The following is a 16820-nucleotide window of genomic DNA, read 5'->3' on the forward strand; positions in this document are numbered from 1 at the left end:
ACGCCTCGGGACGCTTTGCACGCCTCGGGACGGTTCATTTCCACGTCTGGGGTGGAAGGGGGGGGGGCATTTCCACGTCTGTGGATAGTTTCCATTTCTTGAGATGGATCTTGAGATTTGAATATCTTGAGATTGTTTGTGTGTGTAGGGAATGTTTCCATTTGTTTTTAGTGTTTCCATTTCTTGGCATTATTTCCACTTCTTCGGATCACCACCACGTCTCGATATTGTTTCCTTGCCTTGGGATCATTTACACGTCTTATTTGTCGGGATATTTTCCACATCCAGGAATAGTTTCTTTTAAACCAGATGCGTCTGTTTTAGGGATCTAAATATCCCATAAAGTTTTCCATTTAAATGTCCTCTCCCATCTACATGCGTTTGTTTTCAATATTAATATGTTATAACCATGTACGGTTTCATTCTCACATCGTATAAATACTGGAATACAAATACAACAAAGTTTCGTAAAAATGCATTTTAAGGCATCAACTCTCAACAGGGACCTCGTGGACCAAAAGGACTTCGCGGAGAGAGCGGGATTCCTGGGGCAAAGGTATTCCGATGAGTACCACATTATACTTCATGAATCCCACTTATTACACCAATAACGGTGAACTTTATGACTTGCCTTGATAAGTTACATTGTGACGATAACATAAAAGGTAGAGAGCATACAATGTGTGTTTGCTTCAAATTTCAGGTAGTTGAGACGAATGCAACATTTTCAAAATGAAGAGGGAGTTTCTGAAATATATATTTTTTAGGGATTGCAACTTATTCATCTTTTAAGTGGATTTATCTTTAAGGTTAAACACAGGATTATTCCAGGAAAGAGACTGCTTTCTGACACTCGCATGGAAGAGAAACAAGTTTAGAAACCTAACAACAGCAGCTGGAAGGAACATCAAGAAAGAAAATACAATGGGATGGTTATTCCTTAATTATCAAGAGCAGGGATGAAGTTATATTCTATGAGTGAATGTGTGTTAATGTTACCTCGTCGAGTTTGATGAGGAAGGCTGGATATTGAAATATGATAAAGTTGTCCCAAAATAATAAGTTAATCTTTTGTTTTAGCTTCAAGGCTTACTTAATTTGTTGTGAGGGCCCACCAGGACATGTAGAGAACGTACATTTTGTCATACCCAGTATATGTGCCTTGTGGTTGATGTAACTGCACAGTAAATGTGGAGGTAGATGTGACATTCTGCGCTATGAATGTTGAAAATGGCCATTACCCCAAATACCTTGGCATTACACTTGACTGGACCCTGACCTCCAAAGAACACCTGCAAAGATGCAAGGAGATCAGGATACGGGTAAGATCAGGATCAGCCGGAATGTCGCGGGGAGCCGGCGCCAACACCTTACGCATGGCAACTCTCACCCTCATATACTCAACTGCAGAGTATTGCACACCAGCCTGGTCGGTGAGTGCCCATACGAAGGCCATCAACGTATATTTAAATGACACGATGAGAACAGTGTCTGGAACCCTCAAGTCAACAAAGACTGAGTGGCTTCCTATCCTCTCCAACATTGCTCTGCCAGCCATCCGAAGGGATGTGCTGTCATCCGGATACTTCGGCTGTATTTCGGCTATCAATATTCCAGCCCAGTGACTTTGGGTTGAACATCCGCGTTATTGCCTCAAGTCCCGAAAACCACGATGGAACCCGTACCGAACTCCTTACCAGAGCCCATCAAAGCAAAGCTGACTTGTGGAGGGCCAGCTGGGAGGCTGACACAGCTTCTAATCCATCCATCCATTGGGACCATACTCTGTGCAGAGCGTTGGTGCTGCCTAAGCAGTCTCCTTGGCTCTTTGGCATAACCCTGGATGGATCACCACTCCGACACAAGATACCAGCAAGCTGGCACTCATTTTGCCAACCTTGGAAGGATGACAGGCAGAGTCAACCACATCTGGTATTAATTCAACAGCCGAGGAGGATTTGAACTCAAAATCCTCGGATCCCAAGCCCACTACCATTACCATTAAGCCAATACCAGGCAAACAGCTCCTAATAAACATATTGTATATGATCCAACCATTGCTCCACACGGTTTCACACTCCCACATAGGCAATGGACAGACCTCAACAGGCTCCACACTGGACAGGGTCGTTGCAGCAGCACACTCCACCAATGGAGGATGAGGTCAAATTGCACTCTGCGACTGTGGATGAGTCCAGACGATGTCCCTTGCATCTCTTCATCGCACAGTCCCTTGCGGAAGCTACCGGGAGGTCTTTTAGCCGTCCACCAACTTACCCTTGAGGCAGCCACATGGCTGCAGAACCTAGGCATTTAACTTTAGCGCACCTCATAGTACCCATGTGCTTGAGGAAGGAGTAGAAGAAGAAGTGACTTTGGCAGAAAACAAACTCATGATGCAACTCAAGAGTTCGTAGAACATGATACCCCACGCAATGTTCAGGTATAATATTTCATTTTAATAAAATAACAATTTTAAAGATCGTTGAAAAAAAATAATCCATAAGTTTAGTGCTGCGAAGCAGTCTTGTATAGTACATCACTTTTCTACCCTCGTTAAGTCGAGCACATGTTATGTAAGTTAAGTTATGCCTCGAGCACACCCCCATCCCAAACCCTCTTTCCCAATTTCCACTTTTCCCTCCTGAGCATTTCCTTCTATATCCATATTGTCCACTCCATGCATCCTCTCCTGCCCCAGTCCACACCCATTGTTTGTCGAAGTCTACCTCTACCTTGGCCTTCAACTCCGATGTTGGTGTTTCCCCCTTCTCTCTGCTGTTCTTTTTGTCCGTTTTGTCCTGATCCGTTCAGTGCACTAATACCAGCTCTTCCACGAGCCTCGACTGTGTACACAGCAAAAACCCACACTTATAAACTGTACTGTAATATGACGATGTTGAGTCACAGTTTAGGAGATGTAGGTCTTATTGAACACCATCGAACCCAGCGTTACTTGGCCTCTTCTTCACCCCGACTATTTCACATGTCATGCCCTCTCATGCTATATATCGATATATAGCATGGTTCTTGGAAGTATTAGGAAGGTGATTTGTGTTCTACAGTGTTCAAGTATATAATTCAATTTAAACAAGTAGAAAATGACAAAATATCAGAGCCCCCGTTGTTTTAGTAATTTTGCTGGGTGGAGTTAAAGGGCTAGTCCAGAGTTATGTACAACTAAAATGGCCGCCTGTCTACCAGTCGGCCATCTTTGATCAAATCGCAAAATAAAGTGAGTGGCGATCAGATCACAAAATAAACCACTTCGTGTTCAAAATATACCATTTTATTTAAACAAGTTGTTTCTGACGATCATAAGCCTGGTGTTGGCGCAGTGGTTAGGGCAGCGGCTTGGGATCCAAAAGGTCCTGAGTTCAAGCCCCGTTGGGCCACTGAATTAATACACCAGTAGGTTGACTCAGCCTGTCATCCTTCCGAGGTCGGCGAAATGAGTACCAGTGTACTGGGCCGGTGTATACCCCGGTTAAAATAGGTGTACCATATCCCTGTGTCGTAAGAGGCGACCAGGGTTGCGTCAGGAAGGGCATCCGGCGTAAAACATGTGCCAAATCACTATGCGGATCATACGGATGATCCGCTGTGGCGACCCCTAACGGGAGCAGCCAAAAGAAGAAGAATAAGAAGAAGAAGTTTCTGACGATCATAAACCTGACTAAACTGATAAGACAGAATGACGGATGGACATGAACCAATTGCTTAACCCTGCTTTTCACTTCGTGTGTGCGGGGTAACTAGAAAGGTAAGTCAGAAACATACATCGAGATATTTAATTATCGATAATATTGCCCCACTAATCATCGTTTATGTTGGTAAGACAGTGCTTGAGGAGGTCGGTTTTGGATTTAGTTGATTGATAAACAGAGTACACCGACTTGTTACATATTGTGTCTCCGCAAGACTCAGTGTGTTCGAACCTGTTTTACATCTTTGGTACTGCAATCAGAAAATGGAGTAGATATTGAGTGCATGTTAAGCACAATGAGCCCTGAGTACTTAAATTAAGTGATTAGTACATACAGATGTGTCATTTGCATGAAGCAACACCAAATGAGTTTTAAATCACAAGGAAATGCATCATGTTATTTTTCAAGTGACAGTCAAAGGACTTTGTCAGATTACTCTAACAGAATAAGCACTTTGAACAGCATAATAATTTGTCTTCAATATGTAGTAAAAACTTTTGAAAAATCATTGGAGTTGAAAGAAACACAAGCATCAATGCACTGTTTATTTTTCAGGGTGATACTGGACCAATTGGCCAACCAGGACTACCAGGTCCTCCTGGAATGGTGGTACGTATTTGTTGCAGTCAATCGTTCCCATCCCTCGTCCATTGTTCTGTTTTACCATGTACCTAACCCTAACCCAACACCTCTATTGGAACCAAATAGTGCAATCAGGGGAAGCTTATCCTCGAGCACATCATCCTTTGGAGGTTACATGGAGCTGGCTGTCCTTGCAGCTCAATTATTTTCAGCAAATTTGTATCTTGTCGTTTCTTTTACAAAGAGTAGACCTTTGCACGAAGACTACATCCTGGCCAGATTTGCTGTATGGAGTAAACATGAGGTCAATCTTCTTCTCATACACTCATGACCCTTCCTAATCTCATATCAGTGCAACAGCACATTGAGGATCCACAAATGGTCAGACTGCGATGGCAGATCACATCACTGATGCACTAAAGGCTCGGAATGTTGTCCTCGAGGAACGGCAGCAGTTGATGGATCTTGTAGAACAGTCTGGCTACGAAGAGTGGAAACGGTGAATCGTTTTAAAATCGGTTTGATTACCACCGGGAGGTAAAAAGACACCAGAGGTTGCTGTAGGTTCTTTTCTTGTGGCCATTGTTTATAAACAACTTTTTACAAACAGCATCTGGTGTCTTCTCTTGTTATTATTCATCTCTTCACTGGGACTGTTTACGGTGATGCACACTACTTCGAGTAATGCTCATGGTGGGCACACTTATTCTTTCACGATATCAATATTATCATCCATTTCTTTCATTGTATGACAAGACAATGAAGGAAGAGACAAAGATGGCGAATGGTAATGACAACTGGTAATTAGAGCGAATCGTAATTAGAGACTGTAAGGTGGTGGCAGGGGAGAGTGGAGCTAGACGGCATCGGATGGTAGTTTGTAGGATGATTTTGGTGGTGAGGTTGAGGAAGAAAGTGACGGCTGAACCAAGGACCAGTTGATGGAAGCTGAAGGAGGAAGACTGGTGCATGCAATTCAGGGAGAAGGTGAGACAGGTGTGGGATGGTGGTAAAGAGGTGTGGGACGATTGAGCAACTACTGCAGAAGTGGTGAGGGATATAGCTAGGAAGGTACTTGGTGTGACATCTGGACAGAGGAAGGAAGACAAAGAGACTTGGTGGTGGAACGAGGAAGCACAGGAAAGTATAAGGAAGAAGAGGTTGGCAAAAAAGAAGTGGGATAGTCAGAGAGATGAAGAAAGTAGACAGGAGTTCAAGGAGTGGCGGCGCAAGGTGAAGAGAGAGGTAGCGAAGGCTAAGGAAAAGGCATATGGCGAGCTGTATGGGAAGTTGGATACAAAGGAAGGGGAAAAGGATTTGTACCGATTGGCCAGACAGAAGGACTGAGCTGGGAAGGATGTGCTGCAGGTTAGGGTGATAAAGGACGCAGATGGAAATGTGCTGACAAGCGTGGAGAGTGTGTTGAGAAGGTGGATGGAGTACTTTGAGGAGCTGATGAATGAAGAAAATGAGAGAGAGAAGGTTGGAAGAGGTGGAGATCGTGAATCAGGTAGTGCAGTGGATTAGTTAGGATGAAGTGAGGACTGCTATGAAGATGATGAAGAGTGGAAAGGCAGTTGGCCCAGATGATATACCAGTGGAGGCATGGAAATGTTTAGGAGAGATGGCAGTGGGGTTGTTAACCAGATTGTTTTATAAAATCTTGGAAAGTGAGAGGATGCCGGAGGAGTGGAGATCAAGTGTACTGGTACCGATTTTTAAGAATAAGGGTGATGTGCAGAGCTGTGGAAATTACAGAGGTATAAAGTTGTTAAGCCACACCATGAAGTTGTGGGAAAGAGTAGTGGAAGCTCGGTTGAGAGGAGAGGTGACGATCTGTGAGCAGCAATATTGGTTTATGCCAGGAAAGAGCACCACTGATGTGATGTTTGCTTTGAGAATGTTGATGGAGAAGTATAGGGAAGGCCAGAAGGAGTTACATTGTGTGTTTGTGGACTTAGAGAAAGCTTATGACAGCGTGCCAAGAGAAGAGTTGGGGTATTGTGTGAGGAAGTCAGGAGTGGTGGAGAAGTATGTGAGGGTGGTGCAGGATATGTATGAGGACAGTGTGACAGCGGTGAGGTGTGCGGTAGGAATGACGGACCGGTTTAAAGTAGAGGTGGGATTGCACCAAGGATCGACTCTGAGCCCTTTCCTGTTTGCAATGGTGATGGACAGGTTGACGGATGAGATCAGATAGGAGTCTCCATGGATTATGATGTTCGCGGATGACATCGTGATCTGTAGTGAGAGTAGGGAGCAGGCTGAGCCAAGCCTCGAGAGGTGGAGGTACGCACTGGAGAGAAGGGGAATGATAGTCAGTATGAGTAAGACGGAGTACATATGCGTAAATGAGAGAGAGGGTGGTGGTATGGTGCGGTTGCAAGGAGTTGAGGTGGTGAAGGTGGATGGTTTTAAATACTTGGGATCAACTGTCCAAAGTAACGGAGAGTGTGTGAGAGAAGTGAAGAAGAGAGTACAGGCAGGATGGAGTGGGTGGAGAAGAGTTTCAGGAGTGATTTGTGATTGAAGGGTATCTGCAAGAGTGAAGGGGAAAGTATATAAGACGGTAGTGAGACCAGCTATGTTGTATGGTTTGGAGGTGGTGGCGCTGACAAAAAAGACAAGAAGCGGAGCTGGAGGTGGCAGAGTTAAAGATGCTGCGATTCTCGTTGGGAGTGACGAGGATGGACAGGATTAGAAATGAGTATATTAGAGGGACAGCGCGGGTCGGACGGTTTGGAGACAAAGTGAGAGAGGCGAGATTGAGATGGTTTGGACATGTGCACAAGAGGGATGCGGGGTATATCGGGAGAAGGATGCTGAGGATGGAGCTGCCAGGTAGGAGGAGAAGAGGAAGGCCAAAGAGGAGGTTTATGGATGAGGTGAGGGCGGACATGCAGGTGGTTGGTGTAACAATGGAAGATGTGGAGGACAGAGCTAAATGGAGACTGATGATCCACTGTGGCGACCCCTAACGGGAGCAGCCAAAAGAAAAATGACAACATGAGTATTAGGGTTGCAGGATGCCCCAGTTGGTGAGGGACTTGCCATGTTGAGCTGTCTAAACTGGGTTTGATCCCTAACAGTATCTATTTTAACTATACACTTCTGTTCTGGTGTGGTGCTAGAAGGGGGAGGCTGCATCTCAAGCTAATGTCATCCATTGGACAGGGATGTAAAGCCGGCTGTCTTATTTGGGTGCTGAGGATCGCACATGATCAAGTGAAAGGAGTAGGCCATTTCTTGCCGGCACTTACTTAAGGCCCAGTCACACCTTGACGTTTTAGCCAGCTTATGCCGATTTTTGGAAAATTTGTCTAAAACGCTGGTACACGTCGAATACGTTATGGGTAAGTTTTGATAACATTGAAAGTACGCTGAAAAACACTGCCATACGTCGTTGTACGCTGGCTTTAAACGTTGTACTTTTCGGTTGTCCTCCAATTTTCCATGCTTGAAATTTTAAGACTTATGCCAGCGTATGACTCACACATTCCGCATAACGCTGGCCATAAGTTGTAGGCACGTCACGCGATTGTTGACACACGTCGACACACATTACTTGTGAGTTACTCATAAGTCGAAACACGTCGAGGTAATGTTTAGCGTACCCGAAACTTGTTTCTAACCTATGAGTAACGTGTTGTACTGACGTTACGCGATCGGTGACACACATCGACGCACGTTACTTGTAAGGTGCTCATAAGTCGAAACACATCAAGGTAATGGTTAGCGTCAGTGTTCCAGACTCCCTGGTTTTTTATTTTTTTATTTTTCTTCCTTCCTTCGGTATGATGGTGATTTTGACACTTCGATTTCTAGTGCGGTTATAATATAATATTATTAATAGGCTGCCGCTCAACGATTTAAATCATAACCGCACTGTACACTCAACACTGTCATACCTAAGAAAAAAAAAAAAAAAAACGGGAGTCTGGAACACTGACGCTAACCATTACCTTGACGTGTTTCGACTTATGAGTAACTTACAAGTAACTTTTGGCGACGTGTGACAACGATCGCATATCGTGCGTACAACTTATTCCCATTGCATGCGGAGCGTGTGTCGTATGGCAAGTACGTCGTAAAATTTTCAACATGTTCAAAATTACAAGACGTACTCCACTTACTACGACGTATGATAGCGTACTTTAGCGTTCTCTTCACGCAGACCAAACTTACCCATACCGTATTCGACGTGCGCCAGCGTTTTAGACGCATTTTTCAGAGGTCGGCATACGCTGGCAAGATCGCCAAGGTGTGACTGCGATGTTCACACTTCCATTTCTCCGGCGATTATGATTTGAATCGTTGTGCGGCAGCCTTTTCATAACCTACGTCACGTCATCGTCGGCGATGCGTGCAGCGCGCTATGCATAAGTTAGACTATCGTTGGGCATAGGTTGTGAACGCCGACAACAGGTTCAGCATTCGTTGGTATAAGTTATCTATAACACAACGAAACGTTCTGTGTCCGTTACTAATACGTTATGCATAAGACCAAGTCGTTATGAATACGTCCGAATCTTTAAAAAAAACATCAAAAGTTCAACGTAAGCCAGCGTTTTACATACATTTTAATACGTTGCCATTGCTGGCTAAAACGTCAAGGTGTGACTGGGCCTTTAAGGTTTTGCAATGATGACGCTTCATTCCGATGATGCTCAACATCTGTTGTCATTTGTCACATTCATCTTGAATTACTGCTTCATTCATTCAGGCATACACAACATCTGGCTCATGTTAGTTGCATCATTTCTGGGGGCACAGCTATGCCATTGATGCACGACTCCCCTTCGATAAGGGAATTCAGAATTTGTTTCGGGTACTGGCACACAATGGCCGACTCCTCACGAAAGACAGTGGAATAACGAATGTCTATGAAATTATGATGGTAAACTGGACAACCTGCTTCACGTCCATCCGAGGGACAGCACATTTTGTGCTACAACCAATGCCCTGCCCAACGTAGCACCATTCTGACGGATGGTAATGAAACCCAGACTAGACAGGTCAAAGGTTAATGTGTTACGCTTTCCCTGATCTCTGTAACTTATGTTTTAACTTATCGTGTAATTCAGCTCATTCAATTTACCATAAAATTGTCATTTCAGGGACTGCAAGGCATTGAGAATGAGTTGGATGGACCTCAGGTACGTGTCATAGACCTCGTTAGATGATGCTGATGTCCTGCCACGCTTCTCATTGTATTTGCCCATCCTATGAAATAGACCCAGATTATTCATTCCATTGTAGAGTCTGGTGGAGCACGTGCGCTAAGAATATACCACGTGGAATTATGTGAAGTTTGACTTTTAAAATGATTTGAGTGGAGGCCTTTTCAACATCATGAGGAAAATGTCTGTCGTCAAAGTGTGCAGCCTCATGTCCTCCTGCTGCCCAAGGACAAGCTGGCCTCACAGGAATGAAGGTAAGCATTTCTGTATATAAAGAACAAAACATGATTTGGCCTTACATATATTATTTATCCAACTGCATCAACATATCAGTTACCACAAATTCACAAAATGGTTTCCTCTACAATACAGGGTCAAAAAGGCAATAAAGGTGGTGGTGGTGAACCTGGAAAACAAGGCCATAAGGTGAGTCTATTATTCACCTGAATACTCTCTCGTTCTCTTGTGATATAAGAGACTTGATTAGAAAATTTTCCATGGACTTCCGTAGTCATCTCTTCTGTCCCGCCTCTTTCGTCCCTTCTGTTCTGTGGTCCAGTCGTGCTGGACACAGCTTATGAAAGAGCCGAATGTCTGAGTTCTGTTTTAACAGGAAAGACAAATGTCCTAAATGTCTTCCTTTCATTCCCATGCTTACCACCTCGTATAGTTGTCCCTTGCGTATGTGGCCCTTTCCTCTCCTAATGTTGATAAGTTTCTCACCAACCCTGAATCCTCTGTAACTGGACCAGATGGTATTCCCACTCTAATTCTCAAAACCTATCATTCAACCCTATCTTCTCTTTCTTTCTTCTTCTTCTCCAGATCTTTCTCTGATGGTCATTTGCCTTCATCTTGAAAAGTTGCCCACATCAACTCCGTTCACAGGAAGGATACTAATATCGACTGATCCTTTCAACGACAGACCAAACAACCTTCCCCCTATCATATGCAAAGTAATGTAATCTGTCATTGCTGCAGACCTCAAGTCTTGTATATCTCTTCAGCAACTCTCTGTTCTCTTAATTCGGTTTCTGCCCAAGTTATTCTCACTCTGGACATGTTGCTTCTTTGAAAGCAACATAGAATGGATGTTCCAATTGTCAAACAAAAGTTCACGGCCGTCAATTTGGACATCTCTCGTGCCTTGATGACTATCCGGCCCCCAGCCTTGCTTTCTAAGGGGTCATCCAGTGGTATTCAGGGTACCCTCCTTGAATGCCTATCAATTTTCTCTGCAAGCACAAACAGCAGGTCACTCTGGATGGCATTCTGTCTTATGTTCTGCCTCTTGAGTCTGGTGTTTCACTCTGCAGATGACTTGTTTTTTGGTCTTTATCAGTGACCTTTTCGCTTCCCTGGAAAATCTTCACTCCAATCATTTTGTTGATGACTCCAATCTGTGCACAACATTTGGGGGTTGTGGTAGAAGTGTGGTGGGGAGAAGGGGGGCATTACTGGTAAAGCACCATACTTAGACAGGTTTCTCACCCCCATCAACCATTAGCTGAGAAAAGCCTGTCATTGGGCCAGCTCCAACATTGAGAGCATTAGAATAGGAAATCTGAAAAGTGTCCCAGCTCTTCCCACTCTCCCAATGCAACAGTTTGCCATGGCATCACTAGCCACAGATCTGAGAAGAAAAGAAAAACAATTCACTGGTCAAGTACCTGGAATACATCTTTGAATTTAGGAAAGTCAGATATTTTCACTCTGTTTTTCCATAAATGTGAGCTGTTAGATCCGTCCCCTCTGCAAGTATTAGTCGGTGAACATTAAAGATCCCACGGCGTCCTTCACGGAGAATAGGTGACCTCTTGCTGGCACCCTGAACAAATTACAAATTCTTGCTCTGACCTACAGGGAGCACTGCATCAGCGGTACAGTTGTGCCGCCCAGCAAATTGTACGTCCCACAGCCATGTGCCGCATATGAAAGAAGAACAAGAAGCTGTTAAACCCTCCTTGTTTACTTATCTGGCCAACCAAATGGAGCAGTACAGTGCCTGGTTTCACAATAAACTATAACTTGCCTTGTGTGAACCATATTTCCAAGCTGGCCTTGAAAGCTGGCCATCACCTTGGTATTCTCCACAGAGCCAAATCCATTCTGGGCCATGCATCATAAGTGTCATGGAGTTTGGCTACACACTTTGAGCTGGTGCAGATGCTTCCCATCTTGTTCCCCTGGAGGCAGTCAAGTCCAAATATTTTGTATGATTGTTATCCCTTGGCAGAAGGCCAAGTCCTCAGGGTCTGCTTGTCGCCCTCTCGAACTGATTCCCTAACCCCCTTTTTACCCTGCCACTCCTCTTCTCATACTGTAATGTACTTTTGTGTTTTTTGGCTGTCTGTTCTCCTATGCTGCTCTGTCGGTCTGTTACCTTGCCACCCTCTGTCATTAAACTCCTCCATGAGCCTCAACTTCTGGAGAACCAAAAAAATTATTGCAATCGTAACATGACAAAGGTTTGTGCACACCATCCTCCCATATGTTCAATATGTGCCTCATCTGCCCTCTTACTTTCACCACTTCCCAAGGTTCTGTCCCCTTTGTACCCACTCCTCCCAGCTACCATACCATCCTCCCTTCTAATACTTTTCTCACTTTTGATTTTTCTCAATTGCAGAAAACAATACTGATGTTTCATTTCAAAAGGAATAGCAATTGTGAAATGTAACATGATCTTGGTATGAAATCATTTTTGTGATTTACAGGGAGAGGAGGGACGACAGGGTCTTCTTGGACCTCCTGGCCTTCCAGGAAATAAGGTGATTTCAAATACCACACCAACACAAGCAAACAAAAGGTGGCAAGTAATATTAATATGCTAATTTACACACATTTTAACCAGGTAACTTATTTGCTTGCAATGAGGGAAATTCAATTCACCTTGTAGCCAGAGAACCATAGAATCAAGTCAGGTGATGACCTCACAATGGGGATATTCCATTTACCTTACAGTCATGTGATGAGCTCAGAATGGGGAATTACATTCACTTATTCAGTCAGGTGATGAGCTCCCAATGGGGGACATTCCATTAACCTTCCTGTCAGAAAACAGAATCCAGTTAAGTGGTTACCTCACAATGGGGGAAATTCCATTCACCTTGCAGTCAGGATTAACTCAAAATGGGGGAAATTCCATTCACATATCCAGTCAGGTGATTACCTCACAATGGGAAATTTAATTCACATATCCAGTCAGGTGATTACCTCACAATGGGGGAAATTCCATTCACCTTCCAGTCATGTGATTACTTCAGAATGGGGGAAATTCCATTCACCCTTTAGTGACAATTTAATTTGATCAACCAAAAATATTTGTTTCAACCATGTCAAAAATATTTCTAAAGTTAAAGTATCTTTCTAAAAGGTAAGAATTTACTGACTCCAGACTGTGGTTTGCCATGCTGTTCATGAAGCGGAAGTGTGTGACACAAGCCCACAGTTTGGAGACAGCAGGGTCTGGGCATTCATCCAAAACTGAGCACAACTTCCTCTTTCATCGAGAGCAGGTTTTAAATGGAAAAGAACATGTTTGAATACAGCAGCTGGATACTCAGATGATCTCATGACTACTATTACCCCCACATGTAGTGCAACGCGGTGTGTGCAATTGGTTCACTCTGTCTGTCTGTCTGTCAGATGTCAGTCTATGATCGAGTGACTACTTAACTTCATTTGAATATTATATTTTCAACATTAATGGCAACACAAAATTGCAGTTTAGCAGAACTTTGGCTCTGAATTTGACAAATTGTGCGGAGTCTCGTCCCATGCATGTGTGCACACTCGTGGTAAACCAATTGCTTCAGTCTTATCTGTGTGTCTGGCAGTTCAACAAAATTTTAAAACATTCCAAACCACAAACTTACTGTTTTTAACGACATAATAAAGGAAATTAACAACAGACATGAATAACTAATTTGACGTGTTAAGTAAGGTGGTGTAAAAGAGGATGTATCAGTGGCGGTGAACTTCTGATTCAATGTTGTTGTTGTTGTTTTTGTTGTTTTTCTACTGCCTTTAAAACTTTTATTTTATTTGAATTGAATTATACATTTGTACAATATACTCTACCAGTCAAAGGTTTTAGAACACCCCCAATTTTTCAGTTTTTACTGAAATTTAAGCAGTTCAAGTCCAGTGAATAACCTGAAATGGTACAAAGCTAAGTGATAAACTGCCAGAGGTTAAAAAAAAACAAGTTTAGGTTACCAAAAACTGAAAAATAATGTAAATTTCAGAGTTGTTAAAAAGGCCCTTTTCGGGGAACAAGTAATGCAGCTGCAGTGGTGAGCAACTGCAGCTGTCCTGCAGCAATGGAAGTAAATTAAGCCTTGAATAGTTACAAACCCTCTGCCTGTATAAAAGCAGTGTTGGAACAGACTGTTGCTACACCCTCTGAAGCATTATTTGGACAATATTGCACTGCAGGAAGTAGTATATTGCTATCACAATGGTGAGAAAAAGACAATAAAGAAAAGAAGACAGACAGACCATTATAACCCTTAAAAGTGAAGGTATTTCCTTTTTAAAAATTGCAAAGGAAGCCAAGATGGCAGTGAGTTCAGTTTCCTACACCATCAAAAGGCACTTGGAAACTGGAGGAAACTCTGACAAGAAGAGGTCTGGCAGACCCAAAGCCACAACACAATCAGAAAACAAGTTTCTGAGAGTCAACAGCTTGCGTGATAGGCAGCTCACAGGACAGCAGCTTCAAGCACAGCTTAACACTGGTCGAAGTAAGGAAGTCTCAGTTTCAACTGTGAAGAGAAGCCTTCGAGCTGGAAGTTTGACAGGTCGAGTGGCAGTAAGAAAGCCATTGCTAAGATGGAAAAATAAGAAAAAGAGGCTTGCCTGGGCCATGAAGCACTGCCAGTGGACTACTGAAAATTGGAAGAAGGTCTTATGGACCGATGAATCAAAATTTGAAATCTTCGGTTCATCACGCAGGGTTTTGTATGCCATCGAGTAGGTGAAAGGATGGTTCCTCAGTGTGTGACACCAACTGTCAAACATGGAGGAGGAAGTGTGATGATATGGGGCTCTTTTGCAGGATCCAGAGTCGGCGACTTGCACAGAGTGACTGGCACCCTGAACCAAAAGGGCTACCACAGCATTTTGCAGCGCCATGAAATACCCTCTGATCTATGCCTAGTTGGTCAGGGGTTCATCTGACAGCAAGATAACGACCCAAAACATACCTCCAGGCAATGTCAGAACTACGTTAGAAGAAAAGAACAAGATGGTAGGCTTCAAATCATAGAATGGCCAGCACATTAGATGATAAATGGGGTTTCTGGGACTCCCATTCAAATGAATGGGGGGAAAGGGAAAAACTTTCTGACTCAAGTCCCAAAAGCCCAAAATAGGAGACTGATTTTTCTCCCCACCTGTCCCCTTCCCTCCCATACAAGCAAATGTAAAATTAAGACTGAAAGATTGAGACTTACTGATTAAAGCACTTCTTCTTTCATATTTTCATTCTACTCAAAGAGCGAACCAACGAATATTTGCCCATGTTCTACTTTAGGGAATAACTTTATTTTCTTATAACATTCATTTCCATCAAGTACATTCACAAAGAATAACTTGGAACTTGGTTCTTGGTATAAGTGTCTTTGTTGAGCAGAAATGAAATGATATACTTCTCTTAATGCTCTTATTTGACCACCTCCTGAGCCACATATCATTTTGAGATTGTAGTAAATTGTTTTTCCATTGTTCAATTGATAACCATCAAAGTTTTCAGTCCATTCAAGGATATTTTTTTTTCTTTACATCCTCCAACTTATTTGTAATTAAATTTATCTGCTTATTTGTTTTATCTACTTTTACCCCAGTGATTTCTTCAATAAGTCTGATTTGATATTTCTCACATTCTTTGTTTCCCATTTAAATACCAAGGCTGATTACATCTCCACTCTTTGGTTTGGTTATTGCTTGGTTCCATCATTTATAAATCAGTAAAAAGATGGCGGTAGCCTGTTAAAATTCCCAACCCAACATCTTAACACTCATACTTATAACCATATCCTCATTCTTATTATAATCAAGAAGCTATTTGTTATTTGCTTTAGCATATCTATTGATTCCATTCTCTAAAATATATTGTTGCGAATTCGCGCCCGCCGGCGTGCGAGCAGCCACGTAACTCGAATCGCGGCACGTCGCCCACCGGACGGACAATTCTGTCGTGACCCTCTCGGACTAACGCCGGGAACTAGTCACGGGTGGGCCTTTCGGCCTCACCACGATCGTGCCAATCGGCCCCCGCGTGGGATAGGGTTGTTCGCCAAATTCGACCTACCTAAGTACCCACACGGAGGGTAGACCGGGCGATCGCACCTCGCCGCAGGTCGACTCCGGACACGGGCCACTGAAGCGACCCGTTCCGTACTATCGGGATAACCGAGCGGTGTTATATCGTCGACCTCGACGGTTCCGATTAATTATCGGGCGTATTAAGCCCACTACCAACCCTTTACGTGAAGTAAGATGGAGATTCAATGAAAGAAAAGACGAAGCGAAACGGGAAAACAGTTCAACATAAGGCACATTTATTCCGCGGCACACGGAAAGCACACATATACAATTACAACAATTATGCACCAAAAGCAATTGTAACAAAAGAAACACAACAATGCAGAGATACTACCGACTACGCGAGCACACGGCAACACTTACACAGTTTTACTTTACAGACGGCGCCGACAACACATATACTCAAAAGCAAAAGAAAAGGGCCACCCTCAACGACAAGGGGACAGACGGGCCTGTGGGCCGCGAGACCGGGTGGAGCCTACCCGTCTTGTGATGAGCCGCAAATGTGGCGGCGGTTCCCCTACTCCGCGCTCCTTCGCGGGTTTCGTTGGCACTGCTTGGAGTGGGGTGGGAACGGGGCCCCCTTTTCGCACTATCTCAGCGCGGGGGAAAAAGGGGGAATTGTTGATGCTCTGGGGAAATAGGATAGCTGGCTTGCTTGGGTCCCGCGACGAGCGACTCCACTGCGACCTCGACCGCGCTCCCGGCTTCCCCTCTCTGCAGCTCCCTGACAGACTCCGAACCCCGACAGACTGACTCTCCTCCAGACCCGACTTGACTGCTGCTGCCACACTCTGCCGCTGCCACACTTCTCCAACTCGCCTTGACGCTTCTCCAACTCCCTTGACCGAAAAACTCTCTGCCGCTACCACACTTCTCCAACTCGCACAAGCCCAAAACTCTCAACTCTTCTCCAACTCGCCCCGACTCCTCTCCAACTCCCTTGACCAAAAAACTCCCCCGCCTCCACACCTCTCCAACCCGCCCGAGCCCAAAACTGACTAAATTCGCCCCACGCTCG

At 44.0% G+C, this 16820-nt stretch overlaps 1 protein-coding gene across 1 annotated transcript in view; it reads left to right on the plus strand.

The window, feature by feature from the left end:
• LOC147035470 (uncharacterized) overlaps window positions 1-16820 on the plus strand; it is a 213875-nt gene that overhangs the window by 68457 nt on the left and 128598 nt on the right. The window contains exons 12-17 of the mRNA XM_085867696.1: window positions 503-556; window positions 4263-4316; window positions 9407-9445; window positions 9667-9723; window positions 9842-9895; window positions 12187-12240. Coding sequence (XP_085723822.1) covers window positions 503-556; window positions 4263-4316; window positions 9407-9445; window positions 9667-9723; window positions 9842-9895; window positions 12187-12240 — 312 coding nt within the window. The remainder of the gene's footprint in view (window positions 1-502; window positions 557-4262; window positions 4317-9406; window positions 9446-9666; window positions 9724-9841; window positions 9896-12186; window positions 12241-16820) is intronic.

Source organism: Eptatretus burgeri, chromosome 1 (genome assembly GCF_056783735.1).
Source record: "Eptatretus burgeri isolate ZD-2024b chromosome 1, Ebu_testis_v1, whole genome shotgun sequence".
In the NCBI taxonomy this organism is placed as follows: Eukaryota; Metazoa; Chordata; class Myxini; order Myxiniformes; family Myxinidae; genus Eptatretus; species Eptatretus burgeri.